General features: G+C 44.8%; 1 protein-coding gene across 1 annotated transcript in view; it reads left to right on the top strand.

Moving 5' to 3' along the window:
* Nucleotides 1-26,420, top strand: part of EGLN1 (egl-9 family hypoxia inducible factor 1) — a 237,319-nt gene that overhangs the window by 42,530 nt on the left and 168,369 nt on the right. Inside the window, exon 2 of the mRNA XM_078648740.1 lies at nucleotides 21,043-21,162. Coding sequence (XP_078504866.1) covers nucleotides 21,043-21,162 — 120 coding nt within the window. The remainder of the gene's footprint in view (nucleotides 1-21,042; nucleotides 21,163-26,420) is intronic.

A 26,420-nucleotide genomic window follows, 5' to 3' on the forward strand; every position in this document is an offset into this window, starting at 1 on the left:
CACCTTTGTGTGTGTCTTTCTAAGAAAGACAGCACGCGATTGGGCAAAGGCGGGTGCATGTCCCGCCTTTGCTCTGCCCACGGCATATTGCTTGCGGTTACCCGCACGTGCCACATCTGTTTTGAATTATCGTGTACAGATGCGTGCGCAATAATGCAAAACAGATGTCTTGCTGTGGCGCGCACGCACCACTCGCGTGCTTGGTTAATAAAGCCGTAGCCCGTGTTTTTGTCGACTGGTCTCCGTGCCGTTTTTTTTTTTTATTCTAGTGGTTTAGCCAGCACCTCAAAACAATTTCAATCTTGGCTCGGTGTCAGACTTTGTTTTCTGTGACTTTTGACCCTGCGGATCACCCCCGGGAGAGGTGGTGCGATGCTAGTTAATGAGTCATAACATAACACGTACCATGACCCCGACCAGTGCGCTCTTAAAGTTTCTTTGTAGTCCCTCTCGAGGCTAAACAGAATGCATTAAACCTCCCCCTTGCCCAGTAGGATTAAAAGAAGGGCCATTCGCTAAAATGAAAATGAATGCAGCTCTCAAACTCAAATTTTTACCATGTTTCCAAACTTTGAACAGGTTATGCCGTGTTGTTCGGGACAGTAAAATAAGGCTTGTAAATACTAAATGCCACCTGAGCCCATAAAATCAAAAGAATATATTTTAAAAACATTTATGAATTGTGGTGATTTCAATTGAAATATTACATTGTGCCACCTATTTGTGTGGTTGTAACACCTAAGAGAAACCCTAAAATAGTTTGCTTCTGATTATTTCCGTTCTCACCCCAACCCCAGGTTCCTTTTGCATCGCAGACCTGTTATTGGTGCATTTCATTCCCAGTCCGGCGCCTTATTCTCGAGGTTGGCAGGTAGCTACAGACGGGAGCCGCTGTGGGGCGCATCCCGGACTTGGGAAAACGTTTTTGAAATATTTCCATTGAAAGATAGCGGCGCTGAAAACCTCAGCAGACGAACACTCGGAGTGCAGCTGGAGTTGGGCTCACAGGCCTTCCTGTCTGCGACTTGCGAAAAGGCCGCTGACTGACAACCCCTTTCAGATGCATTATCAATATTGCATATAGGGATTTGGTGGTAGTGTTTCTCTAAAAGGGAAAACGCCTGCACATTATGTCAATACAACTCTCACTTGAAAAATTCTATGTGTAATGTCATTCATACAATTGTATGAGTATGATTCTGCGAGGTGCACTGTTGTCCTGTTGTACACCCACCACCCGGGGTGTCAAAAAAATAGCAAAGAATGTTTGCTAATATCAAGAACCAAGAGAAAACAGGTCAATCAAGCACTCTCTAAATTGTTAGTATTTCAAAGGATAGTTATTATCATTCTCAAGTCCTGAAGTAAGTAAGACAGATAATTCAATTAACAGTAATTCTTCACTTCTGTAAATGTAAAGTTCATTTGTAGATTTCAAAATATGGATCCAAGCCAGATGTTATACTTCAAATTCTTTATTTCATAAACATTAAAAGTTTTCCAGCACACACCGCCGACACGTGTTTCGTCTTTTGAAGACTTTCAAGGCTGGAAGTATAAAGAGCTACAATAAATATTCACCAATATACACTAAATATATACACTTTCCCTAATTATATACATTTCAAATATAGTCTACAGCATATATTTACAAAGATTATTTCTTTCTAGAAAAACCGCAAAGGCAACTCATTACTCATATATTCACATATTCATAATAATGTTCTTTATCAATGAATGATAAGCATGTAATTCAAGGACAATTTATTGTCACATGTTAAAGCCCCAAGTCCTAGCAACATTAGTAGTATATATAGTTAATTCCTCCAAAGAATTGTAACACAAGAATCACCCTCAATATAATTGTCACCCATGTACCAGTCTCAGTACTGGATGTAATTCGGCTCCCAGTCCCCCCCCAATCTATAATTCCAAGGCACAGCGAATAGAAAAAGACATACCAATAGATATTATTATGGGATGTTCTATTAAGACGAATCTTGTCTCGCAGCAAAAGTGTAGGGGGAATCGATGGTCACACAATTACTAGGAATCCTACAAAATAAGATAATACATTTGCAAACTGTATCCAAAGGGGCAATTTGTGGCAAAGTTTCAAATATTAAAAAACATACCGAATAAAGTAGGCTGGGAGGACGCGATCCTAATAATCAAGGTCACCTCACCCGTATTTCTATATATTACATAGAGTGTAGTCCAAGGTCAAAAGCAATAGTTGTGATAGTTGTCCTAAAAGTCGGCGCAAAGAATATAGTAAGCCCCACAATAATATGGCGAAAAGTCATAACAAGACAATATTATTGAGGAGCCAAAATATACAACCTAACAAAAATATTGACCATACATGTCGGTCAAATGGAAAGATGCAGGAGTTTAATTGCTTTGAACAAGAGAACAGCCCAAACAAATCAAATCTAGGCCATTCCAACTAAATCAATTGGGGTGGTGTAACAACAAATACACCTATTAATGTAGGAGTTAAACATACTCGCTCAGCAGTGCCTAGTTGCTCCTATTTCTCACTCAAATAATAAGGAACATTTGTCCCATTAAGAATATCCCAGACTGTAAGGAAGTTTACAGTAAATTATATAGCTTGGTCTAGAATAATTATAAAGCGTAATGTCAAGACCTGATGAATACATGCATGACACGACTCTATCCTGTAGTATGGAAACTCAGTTGGTCAATTAAGAAGTCTTGCTGCGTGGAGGTTTGTTCGTTATTCTACGGTCTGTTCACGGACCATGATAAGTCTCTGAAGAAATGAATTGAAAATAATTTTAAGTTTTAAATCTGTAAATAAAGATGGAATCAAGTAACTAGTACAAGGATTGGTCATAAAGAGAGCGAGTGGAGTTTAAGTTTTCATAAAGTAACAAGGGAGGAATATGTCTCCACGTCGAAGATCACATACGCTAAGTAGACCCAAAGTTACTAAGCACAAGAGGGTATCCTAACATAGAGAAGCAAGGAGGTTGGAGAGGTAACTGACTCCTACATCCATTATTGCCCTCTACCGTGTACTGGATCTTACCTCATGCAAACCGCCGTCCAAGGGGAACCTCCACTGCTGGCAGCTACCGGGATGTAATTCCCGCGCTATCTTTTGAACAGTCTTTGGGCGTGGCTTAACGCGGCAGCGGAATAATGGCCCTCATGTGCAAGTTACCAATGATGGCGTTCAAGCGTGCATAGCGGCGTCTTGTAACGGGTAAGATATCATGAAGCTGATCCATTAGATCTCTTCTCAAGAACTGACAACTGTTGACTAGATGGCAATGAGTAGTTCTACCATGAAAATAGGTGTAAGGGTGATATTACGATGTGCAAATTAATGATAATTGACTTACGAAAGATAAGTCATATATCCTCTATCCACCCCAATAGTCAATCATTATGGTGTTTCCCTAGATCATCCCATAGTATATCGAATGCTAATATTATTCCCGCTTGTGACTTCTGTTAGAAGCAAATGCGTGGCGTCGCATATTAACGTTATGACGGCTTGCGTGTATAAATAACCAAGCCAAAAGCATTTGACTCGATAATGGCCGCCATCTTGTAGGGGATATCTAGGGAAGGGAGAGATAACCCCCCTGACCATTTTCCAATAGTTAAAATATACTAATCATGAGGAACAACTATCTCTTGGAAGAAAATATAGACACATATTTGCTTATGCATAAGATTTAAGCAATAATTCCTGCTAGAGAAAAAATTTAAATTAACCCCATATACCCTATTGTGAATTATTATTTGGACAAATGTCATAAGGAGCACATTACAGTACGAAAACAGTCATGTCAAAGTATAAGGGTATTGTTATATCTGTCATAATCATTGAAATACCTAAAACAAATATGCATATAAGATCACATCCGCAATCAAATTCATAATGAGGTGCCTTAAAGTTGGAAATATGTTTATAATCAACCCACTAAAACATCGCGGGGATCAAGACATTACAAGAGTGAAACCCCTGAAACACAAGCAATCTCATTAATCTTTAAGGAAAACATGTAGTTCCCTATCAATATTGAGTCCTCGATCTACTGCACGGAGCTTGATTAGCCACTTAGATTTGAGTTTACGTAATGCCAGTGTATTGTCTCCACCTCTTGGGTCAGGCCTAATCATATCTATTCCATGGAAGCGAATTCCAAGCACCTCTAGTTCTGAGTGTTCCTTGTTGTAATGCGCTGCCAATGGATATCTAGCGTTATTATTGCGAATGGCTCTGACATGTTCCTGTAGTCTCTCTTTTAGTGGACGGATAGTGCTTCCCACGTAAATCAGTCCACAATGACAAACAATACAATATACCACCAACTTTGAGTTGCAGTTAATAAACTGCTTAATGTGGTATATTTGTTTAGTATTGTAAGAAAAGGTCCTTTTTTTGTCTATGGCAAACTGGCAAATGTTGCACAGAGTGCACTTGTAGAAGCCTCACGGTTTAATAGGCATCCATTTCTTGATTCCGTCCAACACATGGTTGCTTGGAATCGGGTTCTTGATAATGGAAGGGCTAAGTAAGTTTCTTAGGGTTCTGCCTTTCTTGTATATGATACGTGGTCTTTTTCCAATATAGGTTTCCAGATCTTTGTCCAGTTGAAGTAAATGCCAATGTTTTTTGATGGCATTAAAAATGTGGGTGCTGTTGGCACTATATTGGGTTATAAGGACAGGCTTGTTATTACCATGCTGTTTAGAACCTTTCTGTTTTCTTTTTAAAGTGGACTCTCTAGGTACTTTCTGTATTTTTTTATGTGCAGTATCCAATAAACAGTTATCATAGCCTCTGGTCAGAAACCTCTTTTTCATGATCTCAATCTCTGCTACAAAATTATCCTCTGTGCTGCAATTATGCCGCAGTCTAGTCATTTCTCCATACGGAATCGCTCCAATTTGTGAGGCAGGGTGTGCACTACTGGCATGGAGAACGGAGTTACAGGACGTACTTTTCTATACAATTTAGATTCAATTTTGTTATCAGATATGAATAGAGTGACATCCAAAAAGGAAATACTACTGTTACTAGATTCAAAGGTAAAGGTAAGATTGTAATCATTATCATTTAAGTAAATCAAGAACTCATTAAGTAAGTCATCTCCTCCCCCCCAAATCATAAACACATCATCGATAAATCGACCCCAATAGACAATATGTTCTGTCAAAGTTGGGGGGCCTTTCTTCCAGATATGATGTCCTTCAAAGAAGCCCATGTAGATGTTGGCGAAAGAGGGGGAGAATTTAGCTCCCATGGCAACACCAGAGTGTTGCTGGTACCAGTCATCCAAATGTTTGAAAACATTATTATTGAGAGCAAATTGGTCAATTCAATAATCATGGTGGTGTGGTCATAGAGTGTAGCATCCCTCTTCGATAAAAAATAAATGAGGGCGGCCATTCCCTTTTCCAATGGTATGCTCGTATACAAAGCGCATACATCTAATGTTACCAATCTAAATGTTGGTATCCATTCAAGATCTTCTAATTTACAGAGAAGATCTTTCGTGTCTTCCAAAAATGACGGAATATTTCGTACAATGGGTTGTAAGTAATATCAATATACTCCGAGATTTTCTCTATGGGTCCTCCAATTCCAGAAATAATAGGTCTTCCAGGAGGGGAAGTAATACACTTATGTATTTTAGGCAATACATAAATGTAAGCCGCCTTGGGATTGGGAACAGTTAGATATCTTAATTCAAGATCCGATAATAATCCTGCACTGTACCAATATTTAAGGATTTTGTCAAGGTTCGCTGTTGTGGAATTCATAGGGTTGGATACAAGTTTGATGTATGAATTAGTATCACATAGTTGGCGATTGATTTCTCCAATATAGTCCTCACTGTTAAGCATGACTATATTCCCACCTTTATCAGCTTCCTTTATTATCAAATTTTCTCTAGTTTTAAGCTGTTTAAGTGCATTTCTCTCACTAGCATTCAGATTATCCCTCTTTCCCAGAGGTTGACCAGAAATCTTTTCTTCAAGTTTGTATAACCCATCAATGACCGTCTTATAGAAGCAGTCTATAAGTGTATCTGAAGAGGTAGTCGGTGAGAATGTGGATTTGGTTCTAAGGCCACTGTCTGTATAGATATTGCTTTCAATCCCTAGGTCTGACATGACACTATTAATTGTAGGTGTCTCTTTCAATTCTTCATCCATCTCAAGAAGCATTTGCACTTCCATAATGTCTTGGATACTTCTACCACTTTCACACACATTATAAACAAAGATTTCTTTAGGTTTTTTATTTAAGTCAAAGAACTTTTTAAGCTTAAGTTTTCTTACAAATTTGTAAAGATCAATGTGTACAAGGATAAAGTCAGCTTCATAGGACAAAAACTCAATCCTTTTCTGAGTAGACTTACTTCACTGGCCCCTAATTCCGTTCGTGACAGGTTAATCACAGATACATCATTATTGATATCTTGAAAGTTTGTTTCAATATCACAATTGACTGCATTAGAACACAAAGTCAAAGCGTTATTACATAAAGTCAAAGCATTATAAGTACTGTCCAGTGCTATTACTTTCTCTGTTGCCGTGAGACTGACCTGGTAACTCTTTGAGTTGGATCCCCCTCTGTTCTTCCTGCCCCCCTCCTTGTTCTTTTCCTGGCTGGGTTTTGCGATTGAAGCCTGCCTGTATACCCTTCCGGTATCGTTCTAGTTCTGTTAAAAAAGATGAACCTGGGATGGGGCTTTTGGGGGTTCCTACCAATAAAGAGGAGTCACTTCTCCTGTCACTGATTTCAGTAAATTCACTGTTAATGCTTGATACTTCTGACTCACTAACAGAAACTGTCTTATCCACTCTGGGTTCATTAAGTGCGGAAGTCCCTGGTCTGGGTTTTGTTTCATCAAATCTTTTAGCAAACGTGAAGACTCTTCCATTTTTATAGTCCAGTTCGTCCCATTTAAGCTTTCTTATCTTTTTGTCCCTTATATAGTTCTGGTGAGAGCTGAGGACATCTTTAAGTATTTTATAGTTTTTTTCAGCAACATCACCCAGATTCAGAGAATTTATTTCTCCTTCTATTTTCTCTATTTCTTTTAGAAGTTTCTCTCTTTTCCGTTCCGCATGGCGGATTAGAATGTCCATCGTTCCAAACGAGGAGCCAGCAATTAAATTCTCCCATTCTCCTAACAGGTCTGGATCCAAGTCTTCGAAGGTGGGAAAAATAATAACCCTCAACCCTCTAGGGATCTGCTTAATCTCTATGTATTTTTTGAGGGTGGTCAAATCCCACCAACAAGAAAGTTCCGCCTTACGTAGGCGTTCCAATTTCAGAAATAGTTGTTTTATATTTTGTGGTTTTTCTTCTATTGTAGCCTTTGGTTTATTTTGGATCCCTTGATTTTGAAATATCTCATTAAACATTTTATCACGATCATCTTCGAACATGGCCATATTAATGGACAGTGACTGAATTAATAGATGCTAGAGGGACGTACCTGCCAGCTACACGTTAACAGAGAAAGTATCACAAAAGTGCAAGGACTCACTTAACAATATTGCTTATAGGGATTTGGTGGTAGTGTTTCTCTAAAAGGGAAAACGCCCGCACATTATGTCAATACAACTCTCACTTGAAAAATTCTACGTGTAATGTCATTCATACAATTGTATGAGTATGATTCTGCGAGGTGCACTGTTGTCCTGTTGTACACCCACCACCCGGGGTGTCAAAAAATAGCAAAGAAAGTTTGCTAATATCAAGAACCAAGAGAAAATCGGTCAATCAAGCACTCTCTAAATTGTTAGTATTTCAAAGGATAGTTATTATCATTCTCAAGTCCTGAAGTAAGTAGGACAGATAATTCAATTAACAGTAATTCTCCACTTCTGTAAATGTAAAGTTCATTTGTAGATTGTAGATTTCAAAATATGGATCCAAGCCAGATGTTACACTTCAAATTCTTTATTTCATAAACATTAAAAGTTTTCCAGCACACACCGCCGACACGTGTTTCGTCTTTTAGAGACTTTTTCAAGGCTGGAAGTATAAAGAGCTACAATAAATATTCACCAATATACACTAAATATATACACTTTCCCTAATTATATACATTTCAAATATAGTCTACAGCATATATTTACAAAGATTATTTCTTTCTAGAAAAACCACAAAAGCAAAGGCAACTCATTACTCATATATTCACATATTCACAATAATGTTCTTTATCAATGAATGATAAGCATGTAATTCAAGGACAATGTATTGTCACATGTTAAAGCCCCAAGTCCTAGCAACATTAGTAGTATATATAGTTAATTCCTCCAAAGAATTGTAACACAAGAATCACCCTCAATATAATTGTCACCCATGTACCAGTCTCAGTACCGGATGTAATTCGGCTCCCAGTCCCCCCAATCTATAATTCCAAGGCACAGAGAATAGAAAAAGACATACCAATAGATATTATTATTGGATGTTCTATTAAGACGAATCTTGTCTCGCAGCAAAAGTGTAGGGGGAATCGATGGTCACACAATTACTAGGAATCCTACAAAATAAGATAATACATTTGCAAACTGTATCCAAAGGGGCAATTTGTGGCAAAGTTTCAAATATTAAAAAACATACCGAATAAAGTAGGCCGGGAGGACGCGATCCTAATAATCAAGGTCACCTCACCCGTATTTCTATATATTACATAGAGTGTAGTCCAAGGTCAAAAGCAATAGTTGTGATAGTTGTCCTAAAAGTTGGGGCAAAGAATATAGTAAGCCCCACAAAAATATGGCGAAAAGTCATAACAAGACAATATTATTGAGGAGCCAAAATATACAACCTAACAAAAATATTGACCATACATGTCGGTCAAATGGAAAGATGCGGGAGTTTAATGGCTTTGAACAAGAGAACAGCCCACACAAATCAAATCTAGGCCATTCCAACTAAATCAATTGGGGTGGTGTAACAACAAAGACACCTATTAATGTAGGAGTTAAACATACTCGCTCAGCAGTGCCTAGTTGCTCCTATTTCTCACTCAAATAATAAGGAACATTTGTCCCATTAAGAATATCCCAGACTGTAAGGAAGTTTACAGTAAATTATATAGCTTGGTCTAGAATAATTATAAAGCGTAATGTCAAGACCTGACGAATACATGCATGACACGACTCTATCCTGTAGTATGGAAACTCAGTTGGTCAATTAAGAAGTCTTGCTGCGTGGAGGTTTGTTCGTTATTCTACGGTCTGTTCATGGACCATGATAAGTCTTTGAAGAAATGAATTGAAAATAAAAGTTTTAAATCTGTAAATAAAGATGGAATCAAGTTACTAGTGCAAGGATTGGTCATAAAGAGAGCGAGTGGAGTTTAAGTTTTCATAAAGTAACAAGGGAGGAATATGTCTCCACGTCGAAGAACACATACGCTAAGTAGACCCAAAATTACTAAGCACAAGAGGGTATCCTAACATAGAGAAGCAAGGAGGTTGGAGAGTTAACTGACTCCTACATCCATTATTGCCCTCTACCGTGTACTGGATCTTACCTCATGCAAACCGCCGTCCAAGGGGAACCTCCACTGCTGGCAGCTACCGGGATGAAATTCCGGCGCTATCTTTTGAACAGTCTTTGGGCGTGACTTAACGCGTCAGCGGAATAATGGCCCTCATGTGCAAGTTACCAATGATGGCGTTCAAAGCGTGCATAGCGGCCATCTTGTAACGGGGAAGATATCATGAAGCTGATCCATTAGATCTCTTCTCAAGAACTGACAACTGTTGACTAGATGGCAATGAGTAGTTCTACCATGAAAATAGGTGTAAGGGTGATATTACGATGTGCAAATTAATGAGAATTGACTTACGAAAGATAAGTCGTATATACTCTATCCACCCCAATAGTCAATCATTATGGCGTTTCGGATGGGCGTGGCCAGCAGCATGCAGGACTAGACGTGTCTCCCGGGAGCTCCCGGCCGACGTCTACATATCCGACAGACTACATATCACCACTAGCCAAAACTCACCCACGGGCTGTCCGGGGACGCCTGGAGAGGGACGAGCGAGCCGCAGTCCGAAATCGAAGCCTCCAGAGTGAGTTCCGCCGACCTTGACACGGCGCCCATGGTGAAGGTGTAACGGCCGGACAAGATGGCGGCGCGGTGAATGGTCCGGGACAGAGCAGCACATCCCACTGGGCACAGGAGATTGCCTGTGAGTAGAGAGGCGCAAACGGGCGCTGACACCTGACGAGCCCGGGGTGCCATACAAGCCCTGGTGCCCTCAAGACCGCCCGCCGGGCGAAGAATCGAAGCATAGCGGAGGCGCTCCGGTGAAGCGAAGGCCGCAGGAGAGCGGACGGCAGAGGGGCCGGAGTCGGAGGTGCCCTGTTGGACAGCGTCTTCACCTGGGCCAGAGAGAGTCGCCGGGCCACGAGCTGAGTTGACCGGGAGCAGCCGGTGCCACCGTGACGCGAGGAACACCTACACAACATGGCGGCCGCTCCCTCCGACTGACGACCGGAGAAGAGCCCTGCGGTGCCCACGGCGAGAGGCAGGGTCTCCCTGCCCACACCGGCTACAGCTAAGGCCCAGAAGAGGTACGCAGGGTACGGCCAGAGAGGGGGAGACGCGGACGCCGAGACCACGGAGGTAGCCTGCCTTTACCAACATGGCGGCCGCGACCTCCGACACCCTCGGTGAGTGAGCTGTGCGAGGCCAGGAGGCCCTACGCAGCCGTGTCCACGGAATCCGGCAGTGTGGCAGGTACCCCCCCCCCGACCCCACTCCTCACGCTCTCACCGTCAACACACGGGGGTGAGCCCACAGGCAACACCGGCGAACGCCACTCAAACTCGAAAGTGACGCCCTCTGACCACGCCGGGGCCGCAGTATTAATCAGACAGCTGGCACTGAGAGGGGAAGCCCTGTGAGGGCGCGGGAGTGGCAGAACGCAAGGTTGGTGCGCCGGGGAGGAGATACCCTGAGCACAGCAAGGGCAAAGGGCCTGGTGGTAGGCTGAGACTGCAACCAGCGACGGAGCAGACGGGGGCACCCATAGAAATCTCGCTAGACGTGCCACTACATTGAGTGGGGCCCCCCACAGCTACAATTGAGGGGCGACGCCGCACACCGCACAGAGCAGCACCGAGGCGTGGTGGGACAGGCAGCGCAGATGGTCACTAGGAGACGCACAGCTGGTCTATCCTCTACCAGTTAGACCGGGAGGAAAAGGAGCGCCAAACCAGTGCACCATCCTGGTCGGTCATATAGAGGTACTAACGGTGGGGCTGCTCCGTAACGGATTGATACTGGGGAGCTGACATACGGCAGGCAGTGCCTGGATATACTAGATTCCTGTTGGACACACTACGAGGAGACAGCCAAAACCAATCTGCCCGCATCCTCCATCGCTGGGCACACCACTGAATCAGTGAGGATGGGGAAGAGGGACCCCGCACCCAAGCATCCCAAACAAGGCACTCTGGATCTCTTCGCGGCGCCACGGCCACCCAAAGACAGCACAGGCACGGCAGCTGAGGGGGCCACTGACACGGACAGGTTGCTTGCAGCAATCCAGGCGTCGAGATCGGACATACAGGAATCCCGATCAGCATTGGAAGGCAAGATTGGGGAAGTGGGCGCGGAGGTCACACTCCTGCGCCAAGATTTCAAGAACCTCTCCGCCAGAGTGACTGTGACGGAAACACGCATCGGAGAGGCGGAGGATTCGATAACGACACTTCGAAGAGAAATGGCGGAGCTTCAGGCGTCACACAGACAGCTACTCTGGAAGGTGGATGACGCCGAAAACAGGGCAAGACGAAACAACCTCCGATTCGTAGGATTTAGAGAGGGAATCGAGGGGAACGATATGACATCATTCTTGCACAAGTGGCTCACGGACACCTTCCCAGGAGCCCGTTTTTCCTCCTGCTTTGTGATCGAAAGAGCACACAGGGCACTCCTTGCGAAACCCCCGGAGGGCGCACGACCCAGGCCAGTAATCGCGCGCTTCCTGAACTTCGCTGACAGAGACTTAATATTGCGGGAAGCGAGGAAGATGGGCGAAATCCGGGTGGAGAACACCAACATAATGATTTTTCCGGACTATAGTCAGGAGGTCCAGAAGCAGCGGCGCTCATTTGACTCGGTGAAAATCAAGTTGAGATCATTGAACATTACGTATATGTTGCTCTTCCCGGCAAAACTCAAGGTCATCTACAAGGATAAGGCACACTTCTTCAGTCATCCGGAGGATGCATGGCAATGGCTGGAGGAGAGACCGATCCTCAATGGCAGGGAAACGGCTGGGAGAGAGGAGCTGGTGAGGGCAGCACAGGAAAAGGTGCGGTGGGGCTCGCCAAAACAGCAGAGGAGGAGATCCAGGAGACTGTACTCGAGATACACAGGAACCCCATACCGTTCACGCACACCGGCGGGATCTAGGAGGGGTAGATCCGAATCACCGGGGACGTCGAGAACGGCACGCACGCCACAGGAGGCGTCACGGGACCAGGCATGTTCGGAAGGAGAAGGGGAACACCTCAGGGACTCGGATGTGGAGGACGAGGTGTCAGACAGTGACCGGCGCTCCTTACACCCACTGGAAACAGTGATCCGGCAGTTGGAACAGGACGTATCCGACAAAAACTGCAGCACAGTACCGACTACACAAGACTCACACTCGTGAACCTGGAGGAAGTGGGTGATTTGATTGTCGGCCGGGACACGGACACGACACGCAAGTGGCCAACACCCTTTTAGTTGTTGTTTCTTTTTCAATCGTTAAACCCTTTTTGTTTTTTCAGGTATAATTTACTTGTTAGCTGTAACAGTTCTTTCACAGTCTTGACACGAGCCCAGGAGTGGTGCATACCCTTGTCGGGGGTACAAGCCCGACGGGGGGGATACACCACAGGACAATATAGGCGGCTCTTGCGGGTCATAATTATATAGAGGGAGGGAGTGGGGGGGTGACAGACCGACTTCTACTGACAGCTTGAACCTTGATGGGGACGAGTCTGGAGGGAGAGGGAGGTGGGGTGGGGGGCTCTAGAGGGCACAGGGGAGTTTCAACAAGTTGGGGGAGTTGGGGGGGGGAGTTGGACATGGGAAGGCACGATGAGATACAGTCAGAAGAATGAGAGTCAACGTTGTCACACACAGCCGCTATGGTCTCCTACTGACCTCCAGAAGACCTACACAGTATGGCAGGTACACTAACAACCACAGAAAGAACATACAAGGGGATCTCCATTTTGACTTGGAATGTTAATGGTCTGGGGTCCAAAATAAAGAGGGGATTGGTGAATTCGTACATAAAGAGGACCGCCCCGGACCTCATCCTCCTGCAAGGAACTCACCTTCGGGCGGGGAAATGTACATTCATAGCGAGGGGGAGGTACAAAGTCTTGAATCACGCGGGCTACACGTCGGGCGCCATGGGAGCCGCGATACTAATTAACAATACGCACCCCTTTACCGTCACACGCACATGGAGCGATCCACAGGGTACATATGTGGGAGTACAGGGTTCGTGGAACAGAACACGCATTACAGTTATCTCAGTATATGCCCCGCCTAAACTTCAACCACGCACGCTCAGAGAGGTAGCGTCCATCCTACTGGAAACTGCGGACACGATGCAAATATTGGGGGGGGACTTCAATGACGTCATGTCGGAAGAATTAGATCGTTCGGGAGCAACACGCAGAGGGGGGACGCAAACAGCCCTTGCGAAATACGTGGCAGACATGGGACTCACTGACGCGTGGCGTTGGCGACACCCGATGCAAGAGACGTTCTCCTTTTACTCAGGGGCCCATAAAACCTTCTCCAGGCTAGACTACATTTTTGTTGCCAGGCAGTACCTGTCGGAGGGAGATGAGCTCACGTACAAGGCAAGGGGAATATCAGATCACTCGCCCCTATATGCGATATTAGGGAAAAATACAGAAAGGCGTGAGACGGAATGGCGCTTGGCAGCCTGGGATCTTCAAACCCCTGAGATAGTACGGGGTCTGAGGGCAGACATAAAAGTATACATAGCGGAGAACAAGGGTTCTGTGGACTCTAACACCATCTTTTGGGAGGCCATGAAGCCGGTGTTGAGAGATAGACTTAGAGGGAGACTGAGAGACGAGCGAAGCAAACAGCACAGGGAGGCAACAGCGTTAGAACTTGAAATCCTGACTCTAGAAAGGCACTACCTTGTAGACCAAGGGGAAGGTATATTACGGCAGTTGCATGACAAACAAAGGGAGTATAGGGAATTGGTCTCTAATGAGGCAAAGACGCAAGCCCTAGCAACGTTACACCGCCTATACGATGTAGGCGACAAGTCAGGCAAGCTCCTGGCATGGCTTAGCAGGAAAGAACGAGCCGCGAGGTGGGTGGAAAGAATCAGGAAGGATGAGGGAGGCCTAGAGAATACCGACAGGGGCATAGCGGAGGCCTTCGCGCTTCACTATGAGAACTTCTATAGAGGCAGAGACCTCGGGTCCGTAGACGAGGCCCTACAATATATGGAAAATCTGGATATCCCAGTATTAGATGAAGAACTCAGCACCCCGCTGGAGGCGGGAATCACTCTGGAGGAGATCTCCACAGCCATCAATAAATTGAAAACGGGGAAGACACCAGGACCCAATGGGTTCCCAGCAGAATTCTTTAAAAAGACGGCCGACCTATTGATGCCTCACCTGTTGGCTCTATATGTTGAAGCCTACGAGCTAGGGAGACTCCCACGCGATCTAGCATTAGCGACCATAGTGCCAATACACAAACAGGGCAAGCCGGAAGGGGATTGTGCCTCGTACCGCCCCATATCCCTCCTGAATATGGAGGTGAAAGTACTGGCCACAATTCTAGCGGCGCGCCTACGGACAGTTGTTCCAGACCTTATACACACAGACCAATCCGGATTCTTGCCGGATAGAGCGACGAAGCTTAACCTCCGACGGACACACAACTGGCTTCAAGAAATACAAGATAGGACGGAGCCGCACTGGTTCCTGTCCTTGGACGCTGAAAAAGCGTTCAATGCGGTACATTGGCCTTTTCTCATGGCAGTGTTGCGGCGGTTTGGCTTTGGTCCACACTTTCAAAAATGGATAGGGCTGCTATACGCGGCACCGAAGGCGCGGGTACGTGTGAATGGGTGCCTATCGCGCGAATTCCGTGTGGAGCGGGGCACGAGACAAGGTTGCCCGCTGTCCCCTCTGCTCTTTACTCTCACCATAGAAATACTGGCGGCCAAAATTCGACAGAACCCAGAGATCCATGGCTTCACGTATGATGAGTCAGGGGATACTCAGGAAAAGGTTTCATTATATGCCGACGATGTACTGTTGTATATTACGAACCCCGAGGTCTCCGTAGGGAAATTGTTCAGGGAGTTAGAGGGCTTTGGGGCGATGGCAGGCCATACCATCAACTGGCATAAATCAGTCTTATATACGCCACGGGGAGCAGTACAGGGAGTAGCGTTGCCGGACCGTCTGCTCACCACCTCGGAGGGGTTCCAGTACCTTGGGATCTATGTCACTCTGGACAAGAAGCTCTCGTTCCAGAGAAATGTGGAACGAATAATGAAAGAGGCAGTGGAAGACATGACGAGATGGAGACAGTTGCCGCTCACCTTACTGGGAAGGGCAGCGATGTATAAGATGATTACCTTACCCAAATTCCTCTACGCACTTCAAAATGAGTACTATCCGCTCCCGACTAACACTATCGCCAGAATCCACGCAGACCTGCGGTCATTTCTATGGCTAGGCAAACAACCACGCATTGCACTCCAGACACTCCAACGACATCAATATAGTGGAGGGATTTCGTTACCAAACTTGGAGGCGTACTATTGGGCGGAACATCTGACCCCCATTAATGCCTGGTTACACGCACCAGCGGACCACCCGACATATGCATTAGAAAGGCATAAATTGTCTGCACACAATGTACTTCACTATCTGTATGGGGGTAAGGCAGGGAGAACGCTCTTGCCCGCTACTGTGATTACGATTAGAGCATGGACCCGAGCCACGAGATCCACGGGGTGGGGAGGGAGGCCAACACGTCAGACACCACTATGGCACTGCAAATGGTTCACGGAACTCCAAAAACTGAAAGGCTTCCAAAGATGGGATGACATAGGGATCTCTACTATTGGGGATGTGATTAGTAAAGGTGAGCTGAAGACATTCGCGATGCTGCAGGCAGAGTTTGGATTACACCACGCACAACGTTACAAACACCTACAGCTTGTACATGCATGGAATGCGCAGCAGATATCACTACAGGACATACCGGAATATTCACCTCTAGAAGGGAGACTCCTACAGGAGCAGATGGTACACCAGGCAGTGTCTCTCACGTATAAAACCCTCACTAACAATATGTTGGGAAATTTGGCGAAACTCAGAGGTATATGGGAGGCGGAAGTAGGGCAACTAGAGGACTTAGACTGGGAGCTGATACTGATGCACCCCCGAGAAGTGGCCATTAAGTCAAGGCTGAGGCTGATCCAATTAAATGTGCTACACAGGACATACTTTGATCGAAGGCGTCTCCACAAGATGGGTAGGATAGCAGACGCAACATGCCTTCGGTGCAATGCTGAGCAGGGAGATTTTTACCACACTATATGGTCCTGTGACGAGATTCAAATGTATTGGTCTCACATCTTCGCGGAATTGGGGGAGGTGCTGGGAATAGAGCTAACACTAGACCCGAAACTGGCGCTACTAGGAATGGTGACTGAAGTAGACCTGCCACGCCCACATATCATTTTCCTGGTGTTGGCACTAGTGGTAGCGAAGAGGGACATTGCGAAATATTGGGGGGTGGCGGAACGGCCAGAGATAGAGGAATGGAGGAGAGGTCTGGACCTCTATATGGCAGCGGAACGAGTGTCCTACAAAGCTAGAGGCTGTCCAAAAAAAATTCCGAAGGATATGGAGTAAATGGAGACAATACCATGGCCTGGAAGTGGGGCAAATAGGAGGCGTCACATAGAGGGGTAGACGGAGGAGGTGGGAGTGGGTGGCTACCTGATAATGACGAGTGCCCGTGCACGGCAGAGACAGTGCATCATTCGGAGACTCCGTACATGTGAGAGGCTATATCGTGGCATGGGGTGGGGGAAGAACACCAGTACACTATGCACACATGTAACAGATGGACCAGTGACACATGGATTGATGGACTGGGGGCTGACTGTCACCCCTTGAGTGGGGCGTGCTACTAGTTTTGTGGGGAGTTGTGGGGGGCGGGGGGGGAGTTGTGGGAGAAAACGACAAAAGCAGGATTGTGGGGCTCCATGTGGAGCGCGTAACATTGGAAATAATTGCACGCTACTGGAAGAAAAAGGTGTTGCCGCCCGGCCCCAGGGTTGTGGGCACAACGGCTGTGGAATAAGTACTCTATGTAAGTTTGATGTGCTGGTGTGGGTTCGCCACACCTGTATTCTTTTCGTGCCTGCACAAAAATAAAGTTAAAAAAATAAATAAATCATTATGGCGTTTCCCTAGATCATCCCATAGTATATCGAATGCTAATATTATTCCCGCTTGTGACTTCTGTTAAAAGCAAATGCGTGGCGTCGCATATTAACGTTATGACTGCTTGCGTGTATAAAGAACCAAGCCAAAAGCATTTAACTCGATAATGGCCGCCATCTTGTAGGGGATATCTAGGGAAGGGAGAGATAACCCCCCTGATCATTTTCCAATAGTTAAAATATACTAATCATGAGGAACAACTATCTCTTGGAAGAAAATATAGACACATATTTTCTTATGCATAAGATTTAAGCAATAATTCCTGCTTGAGAAAAAATGTATATTAACCCCTTATACCCTATTGTGAATTATTTGGACAAATGTCATAAGGAGCACATTACAGTACGAAAACAGTCATGTCAAAGTACAAGGGTATTGTTATATCTGTCATAATCATTGAAATACCTAAAACAAATATGCATATAAGATCACATCAGCAATCAAATTCATAATGAGGTGCCTTATAGTTGGAAATATGTTTATAATCAACCCACTAAAACATTGCGGGGATCAAGACATTACAAGAGTGAAACCACTGAAACACAAGCAATCTCATTAATCTTTAAGGAAAACATGTAGTTCCCTATCAATATTGAGTCCTCGATCTACTGCACGGAGCTTGATTAGCCACTTAGATTCGAGTTTACGTAATGCCAGTGTATTGTCTCCACCTCTTGGGTCAGGCCTAATCATATCTATTCCATGGAAGCGAATGCCAAGCACCTCTAGTTCTGACTTTTCGCCATATTATTGTGGGGCTTACTATATTCTTTGCCCCGACTTTTAGGACAACTATCACAACTATTGCTTTTGACCTTGGACTACACTCTATGTAATATATAGAAATACGGGTGAGGTGACCTTGATTATTAGGATCGCGTCCTCCCGGCCTACTTTATTCGGTATGTTTTTTAATATTTGAAACTTTGCCACAAATTGCCCCTTTGGATACAGTTTGCAAATGTATTATCTTATTTTGTAGGATTCCTAGTAATTGTGTGACCATAGATTCCCCCTACACTTTTGCTGCGAGACAAGATTCGTCTTAATAGAACATCCCATAATAATATCTATTGGTATGTCTTTTTCTAATCTCTGTGCCTTGGAATTATAGATTGGGGGGACTGGGAGCCGAATTACATCCGGTACTGAGACTGGTACATGGGTGACAATTATATTGAGGGTGATTCTTGTGTTACAATTCTTTGGAGGAATTAACTATATATACTACTAATGTTGCTAGGACTTGGGGCTTTAACATGTGACAATAAATTGTCCTTGAATTACATGCTTATCATTCATTGATAAAGAACATTATTGTGAATATATGAGTAATGAGTTGTCTTTGCTTTTGTGGTTTTTCTAGAAAGAAATAATCTTTGTAAATATATGCGGTAGACTATATTTTAAATGTATATAATTAGGGAAAGTGTATATATTTAGTGTATATTGGTGAATATTTATTGTAGCTCTTTATACTTCCAGCCTTGAAAAAGTCTTCAAAAGACGAAACACGTGTCGGCGGTGTGTGCTGGAAACTTTTAATGTTTATGAAATAAAGAATTTGAAGTATAACATCTGGCTTGGATCCATATTTTGAAATCTACAAATGAACTTTACATTTACAGAAGTGAAGAATTACTGTTAATTGAATTATCTGTCTGTCTTACTTCAGGACTTGAGAATGATAATAACTATCCTTTGAAATACTAACAATTTAGAGAGTGCTTGATTGACCTGTTTTCTCTTGGCCCTTTCAGATGCATTATCAGCCTGACTTTTAACTCCACGAGAGCTGTGTTCACAGATTATTGCCCTGCTCCTTCTGGGGTTGGGGCAGCAACATTAAATTGTACTAAAATATTCATATGTGAGTGCATTTAGCTGAAAGGAATTGAAGGGCCGTCCCCAGAAGGGTGAAAACAAAAGGCTGCGTGGCCTGGCGCTCCCCAGACACCCTAAGTATGGTTTTAGGAGTGATTATACGGCATGCATGAACAAATCCCCCTGAAAGAGTTCCAATGGAGTAGGAATATTTCTGGCCCAAATTCAAACACCCCTCTGCGTGGCATGATGTGGAGGCTGTGTTGAGGTTCCAAGTTTAAATAATGTTTTTGAAAGTCGCGCAGTTATTTCTTTACATGGCAGCGCTCTGCTAAGAATGAGCAAACCATTTTTTTTATTTGTTTTTTAGTGTGCACGCTGTAGAAAATTAACTACACACATGCGAACTGACGTAGTGTTTGGGGTCTGCGTTTTGTTGTTATAATGGGAACTCACATCTTCAAGTTTGTATGGCTGTGTGATCTCAGCGAAGGCCATGTGTTTGGTGGGATTCTACAATCTTTCTTAGATATTCTTCACAGTTTCCCCTGTAACCTTTAGTGCTCCAGGCTGACCTGCAGTGGGAGACGTCTGTTCCATGCCAAGCTTCCCTGAAAGGTTGTTCTTGCCATCTGTGGTCCATGAGTCATAACTGAGAGTAAATACTGCGAGCTTGTGCCGGGTTCGTTGGATGAAGACACTAGAGACTAGACACGCACCCAGCTTGTATTTCTGTTTGCACAAAGATACGTTTTCAGACCCTTCGATGATGTCACCTACATTACATCCAGTTATTTGCACGTTGTGATGCTGTTCTTTACAAGCTGGGCCCTACTCTAACCCCCCCCCCCCCCAACCCCCCATGGATGAGGGCCCTCTAGCACCCCGACGTATGCAAGCACCCACCTACCTGTCTCCACCCCTCTGTCTCCACCCCTCTGTCTCCACCCCTCGGTCTCAAAGATGGCTCCAACGTCTACGTGGGATGCAGTGGACTAAGTGGCAGCCGGAGCCTGATAGCACTGCTTGTCCTTTAAAAAAAAGAAGCATCGGCATAGCCAATAGGTCTCCCCTTTGGGACCTTATAAGTGTTGAGTTATTCAGTACAATATCCTTGGTGCAACAACATCAAGTGTTGCATGGCTAAACACTTATAAGGTCCCAAAGGCGAGACCTATTGGCTATGCCAATGCTTGTTGATTGTTAGTCTTAAGTAAGAACTGTTACACTATGCTTGTTTGCAGATGATCTGAAAACAATATGAGGAGTCTGTTTTTTTTTTTTGGAGCTAAAAGATTAAAGAGCTATAATTTCATCACCCATCTTTCTTTTCTTTGTGCTGTTGAAGATTTTATTTTTAGTATTTCTAGCCTGACTAAATGGATCGTAGTGCACAAAGTGTACCCTTGATATTGAAAATATGAAGTTGTTTTTTAAGGCTGTCTTTCCTGTATGAAAGACAAGTGAAATGCCAGAATGTATAAGTAAGATTAACGGTTCACACTGGTATCGTTCTCACATTTTGAGCAAGAATCGTGAAGCCTTAAATTGGATTAACTAAATACATTAAGCCATTGAGTTGAATATGCTTTTGCAGTACATATACTAACACAACCAATCCCTTGGTATATATTAATTTTCTTTAAATTTTTCAGGCAATGGTGGCATGTTATCCAGGTAATGGAACAGGATACGTTCGGCATGTAGATAATCCAAATGGCGATGGAAGATGTGTTACTTGTATATATTATCTCAATAAAAACTGGGACGCCAAGGTATGTAATGTCACTTGGTTTCCTACTGACATGTCACTGTTTGCTGTTCCTTTTGTATATTTTTTTGAGGAAGATATTTTCAACCCCTATCCCTACAAAACGTAGGCATATTTGTCCCAACATAGTTACATATACATATTCCACCATAGATACACATGCATAATTCATTGCCATGAAGGAAATGTACCGGAAACACATCAACTCTAGGAAATTACAGGAGCTGGGTAATGTCACTTTTTGGTTAAAAAATAGGCTATAACTACCCTCTAATTATACCCGTAGTTGTAGACAAATTGTTTTGTAGCAATTGATTGCTCCGTTGCCTAGAGATGAATATTTGTGTCCATACTCTGACTTAAAAGATGCTTTACTAACTTCCTACAAGAAGGCAATGTGTTTTTTATTGCACCTTTGAGGGCATGTACTAGTGGACTGTTATTTTACTTTGGTTTAGACTACCAGTGGAGCAGGAAAATAATGAATGATGGGCTTTCTGTAAAGAAAATAGTTGAGCAAATACACACTGAACCAGTATATCTGCATATCTGTATTGCATTTGATGAAGAATGCCTCTTCTCTTTTGTATGACTTTTATTTAATTGTGATCTTGCCTATCAGTGACTTTATCCATAAACAGGGTGTTTAGACCTTTTATGTAGGTCATTTTTCCTCACCTCTGAGCTTTTGAGCTGCCTCCACACACGCTTTGCTTTTCTGTAAAGCTGATTTAGCCAAAGATTGATGTTCGCTGGCCCTAGGCCAACTAAGAACCACTCTTTTTTTCTTCTTCTAAGTATATCCAAAAGTTCCAGGCGTGCTCCAATTCCAAAGCCTTTCCATTAGATATAGTCATGGAAAGGAGCTTTTATCAGCTGTTGTTTCGCCATCTGGTGCATTGTGGTTCTCCAATACCCAAGGTAATATTAGTCTTCCTGGACTTGTGACGCCCTATTAGAAAATGGCAGGTTACTTTGGGGCAGTGGCGGCTGGTGACATTTGCAAGTGGAGTGGCGTAACATTTTTGTCATACTGCACTGCAGCGAGCGACCTGGAACAACCTATGGAGGGGTGTTCTCCCCCCCCCTCCCGAGAAAATGTTGAAAAAAGAGTGGACAAATGGCGCATTTTCAAGCAAATTTGAGGAAGCAGGAAGGTTAGTAAAGCAATTGTAAAAGTTCAGTTATTACATTAATAAAGAGATGTCATATAACATAGGTAGCTGCTTATTCAGTGTAACCACAGAGCTATGTCAATGAGACAGATCTTAAAATCTTGTCCTTGACTGTTTCATACAGGTGGTAGTGAAATCTGCCAGAAGACTGTCTGAGGGAAATACGCATTAAGCATACAATGCGGTTTCTTCAAAATAAGCAAAGACAATAGCCTTCCATTCAGAGCACGCATTCGTTGCTACGCAGTCCGCTTTTTTTTAAGGCAAATAACTTTCTCTATTCCTTCCCTCACGTAAGAAAACAAAGCTCAAAAAGATGCCATTTAACATATTTATACCACCGAAACAGTGTATTTATTTTGGCACATAAACCCTGTATTAATATTTTCTTAACCAATTGACCTCAACCTGGCAGAATGTCCAGGCCCACTTACTTGCTGTAATGTGTTTTCCGCTGAGCCTCTCAGCATTTGCCACAGTAGTTGCACCTAGTAAGTTCTGCCTCGGGCAACGCTTTAATTATAAAACAAAAGAGAGCCAGTTGAATTGTCATATCTAATTCATCACATGCCACTTAATGTAACACTTCTGACCTAATGCTACCTTGACCTCACCAGAGACCTTTCCACCGGTTCGACCACAGTAATAGCAGAGGTGTTCTGTATAGCTAACGCGCATGCAGAGCAGAGCACACATCTGCCGGCAGCCTTGTTAAAATGCTCTCAATCCTGCTCTAGAGGCAAATGTGCTAATAATGCCCCTAGGAAGTCCCCACAATCCCCATCTGTGCTTCAACGAGCACTACTAATTCCAGGCAACGTTGGTTTATTAAAAGCAGAAAACACCGCCCAGAACCTGACCAGGCCGCTGTTGCAGAGCTCGCAATTTTCAGTACTGCTCTCGGTTGCTTTTCGGTATCTTTTATAGTTTCATGTTCTTAATTAATGACTTAAGGGCTGCAACCATTTCCTCCCAGGGAACCGAGCTTCAAAGCAGCCTTCTAGCCTCAGACCACACCAGCTGTAAATTGTAATAAAAAGGCAGTGCTCTCTTTACGCTTTGAATAAGTTTGTTTTTTTCCCCACAAAAATAGGGATTCAAATCATGGGGCAGCTTAGACCAAAATAACGACACATCATTGCATTTAAAATTTGTTTTTGGTTATGAACTAGTTACCAGCAGGCCACCTTAAGACAGGACCTAGTCCGGGTAACGTACAATTTACTGTAAGTAATTGCATACCAATACCAGAAATACAGACAGACTAACGCCAAAATAAGAGACTAACATAAGAGACCGATCAACAGCAACATCGATGGAATACCACTAGTATTTCAAATGGTATCATATGTTGGCAAGGATTGAGCTGCAGACACACTCAGAGCGGGATCTAGCTACGCTCAGATTAATATAAGCAAACAACCGCTCAACAGGCCATTACCTGACCGCTGCTGCCGGGACTAGGATGCTGGGCACTTTCCTGCCGCCTCACTGCCGCTTCCAGCTCATGGCCAGGGACCAGGAGTACTAGAGGTCCCAGGACGCTCGGCGGCATCCCTGCCCACTTCCTGTTACTTTGTCGCCTGGAGGCGCTTAAACACAAGAGGCTCCATCGGTGGAGCGGGGGGCAAACAACCGCGCAACAGGCCATTTCCTGACCGCTTCTGCAGGGACTAAGATGCTGGGCACTTTCCTGCCGCCTCACTGCCGCTTCCAGCTCGCGCCCAGGGACCAGGAGTACTACAGGTCCCAGGACGCTCGGCGGCATCCCCGCCCACTTCCTGTTACTTTGGTGCCTGGAGGCGCTTAAACACAAGAGGCTCCCTGCGTGTCGCGGGCGGCCCCGGGCTAAGCCCGGGCCAAGGGCGGGCCCGTTTGAGCCTGTTCGAGACCGGGGGAGATCGGACCGGGCCATTCCTCATCCGCCTGTGGCATCATACCTGTACCACAGCTGCCACAGTGAGTACCGCTGCCGGGGACCTTTTCACAATCATTATGCCTGCTCGGGGAACAAGGAGCAACACAATGGCCTGCAGAGGGTTGATTACTGGCCCATTAGACAATTTCATCACTAAGCTAGCTCAGTGATTGACCAGGGTATTATCCTCATGGAGCATAGTGTCTCAGGACCTTGCTATGGCCAAACGTTCCTCTATGGGCCATTTAGCAAATGCTCGGACGCCTGTCCGCAACAATCATGCCTAATCCACCTGCGTCCCTGCTTTAGTACATGCTCCTCAGAATGATGGCCATATGCCTCCCAACTATAGGCTCCCCTACTCCAGAGGCAACAATGTCCCCAGAGGTTTTATCTTTGCTTAACTCGCCTGCGAAATCACTGGCAAACCCAGCGAAGGGTAATCTAAGAGGGGCAAAATACAAGAGAAAGCGGGCTGCTACCAAAGTGTCGTGTCACAGGAAGGCCAGAACTGTGAAGGGCCGGACTGCCAGTGTCATATCGCCGAAATCAAAGAGTGGCCCTACTCTGAATGACTCGATTGCCTCGGACACTGACTTATCCCTGTTATCCCCAGTTTCGAAAGGACCCACGATTCCGGTGCAGTGTGGGTGGGGAGGCCAAGGGGGAGGATCAATATCTAATGGAGAGACTGGGGCTCTTACTAAAGGGAGTGCTTGATCTTAGATGAGAGGCTTGCTCGTATGGAATTTCAGCTCTCTCAGCTACAACAGGCTATGGCTGGGAATGGGAATGGGGCAAAAAGAAAGAAAAAAATGCAGTCAGCAGATATAGCCCAAAGTGGTCCTGCGCTTATTGGGGCCCTCAGTCTTGTTCCTTCTCCTACTGCCAGGCCCCCGACCACAGCTGCCAACACGACAGCTGTAGTTGCAGGAGTTAGTGCTGGGACTGTACCGGCAGTCACCTTGACCATACCCACCTCAGATCCAGCCGTGACAGTACCAGAGAGGGATCTGTCCATACCCAGTGGCTCAATCATTATAGGCACCTACCACACTATCTTAAAAGCGAAGTACTGATGGTACGTAGAGTAGCTTGGGTGGGACGCAGTAGAAAAACCATCTCTGGCAACTGCGTCCTGGTTAACTTTAGAGACCCGCACACAGTAGAACATATTTGTAATTGGGTGCATGACAGCGTAGGCTCAAGGATCCAACCCTATCTCCTGTCCTTCTTCTACCCCTGACCTCGAAGGCCAGATTGCGTATTAGATTGGTCACCTATGACTCAGGGGCGGGGCCGAAGGGTGAACATGGGCGGCCACAGAGATCTAGTCACCCCAAACTACCCAGTAACCTACAACAGGTTTAGTTCCCTCGAAATGGTGGACTAACTCCATGCGGCTGGGCAGCTGAGGGTGGGTAAATCTCAGACTAGGACCTCTAAAAAAATATTGAAAGTGTAGAGTCGTCAGAGGGGGGTTTAGACAGAGCGTCTACAATTGTTTAGATCTGGGAACCGAATACAGTAGAGGGGCGTGTCACACATGATAGTATGGTGTTACAGCATCAAGCTCCGCCTGACTGTGCGGCACAAATTGAAGGCCAGACATTAGGAAGTGCTGCAGTAACTGAAGTAGTCACGGTACTGACATCAATTAAAATACTATCCTGGAACGTGGCTGGAATAACAAATAAGCTACATTGGGGGTGCCTTGGTAGATCAGATGGATTTATGTATGTTCCAGGAGACTTGGGCCAGAGAGGAACACTCAAGAGTGGGATTTACCACTTTTCATGTCCCTGCGAGGTGGGGAGGGAAAGGAAGACCGTCTGGGAGACTGGCCATATGGGTTGCTCTTCATTTGGGTTGTGTGGTGGAAAATATGCCCACCCATTCAGACGATGTGCAGTGTCTAGTATTAAAATGGCCCAACTGGTATGGACTGGCGGTTGTGAATGTTTACTCGCGGCCAGTACGGCTAGGCCTTGAGTCATCCACTTTTGAAGACCTGTCCCAATTTTTGAGCACATTTCCAGGGGATTTTAGGCTTTTGGTGGCAGGGGATGTCAATTGCCAATACGAGCCATTCTTTGGAAGTAGCGAAGGTGCTCTCATGGGAGAGGACGACTACTGGGGGATTCCCCATGTCAGTCTCCACGCCTAAAG

This window comes from Lissotriton helveticus, chromosome 6 (genome assembly GCF_964261635.1).
Source record: "Lissotriton helveticus chromosome 6, aLisHel1.1, whole genome shotgun sequence".
Lineage (NCBI taxonomy): Eukaryota > Metazoa > Chordata > Amphibia > Caudata > Salamandridae > Lissotriton > Lissotriton helveticus.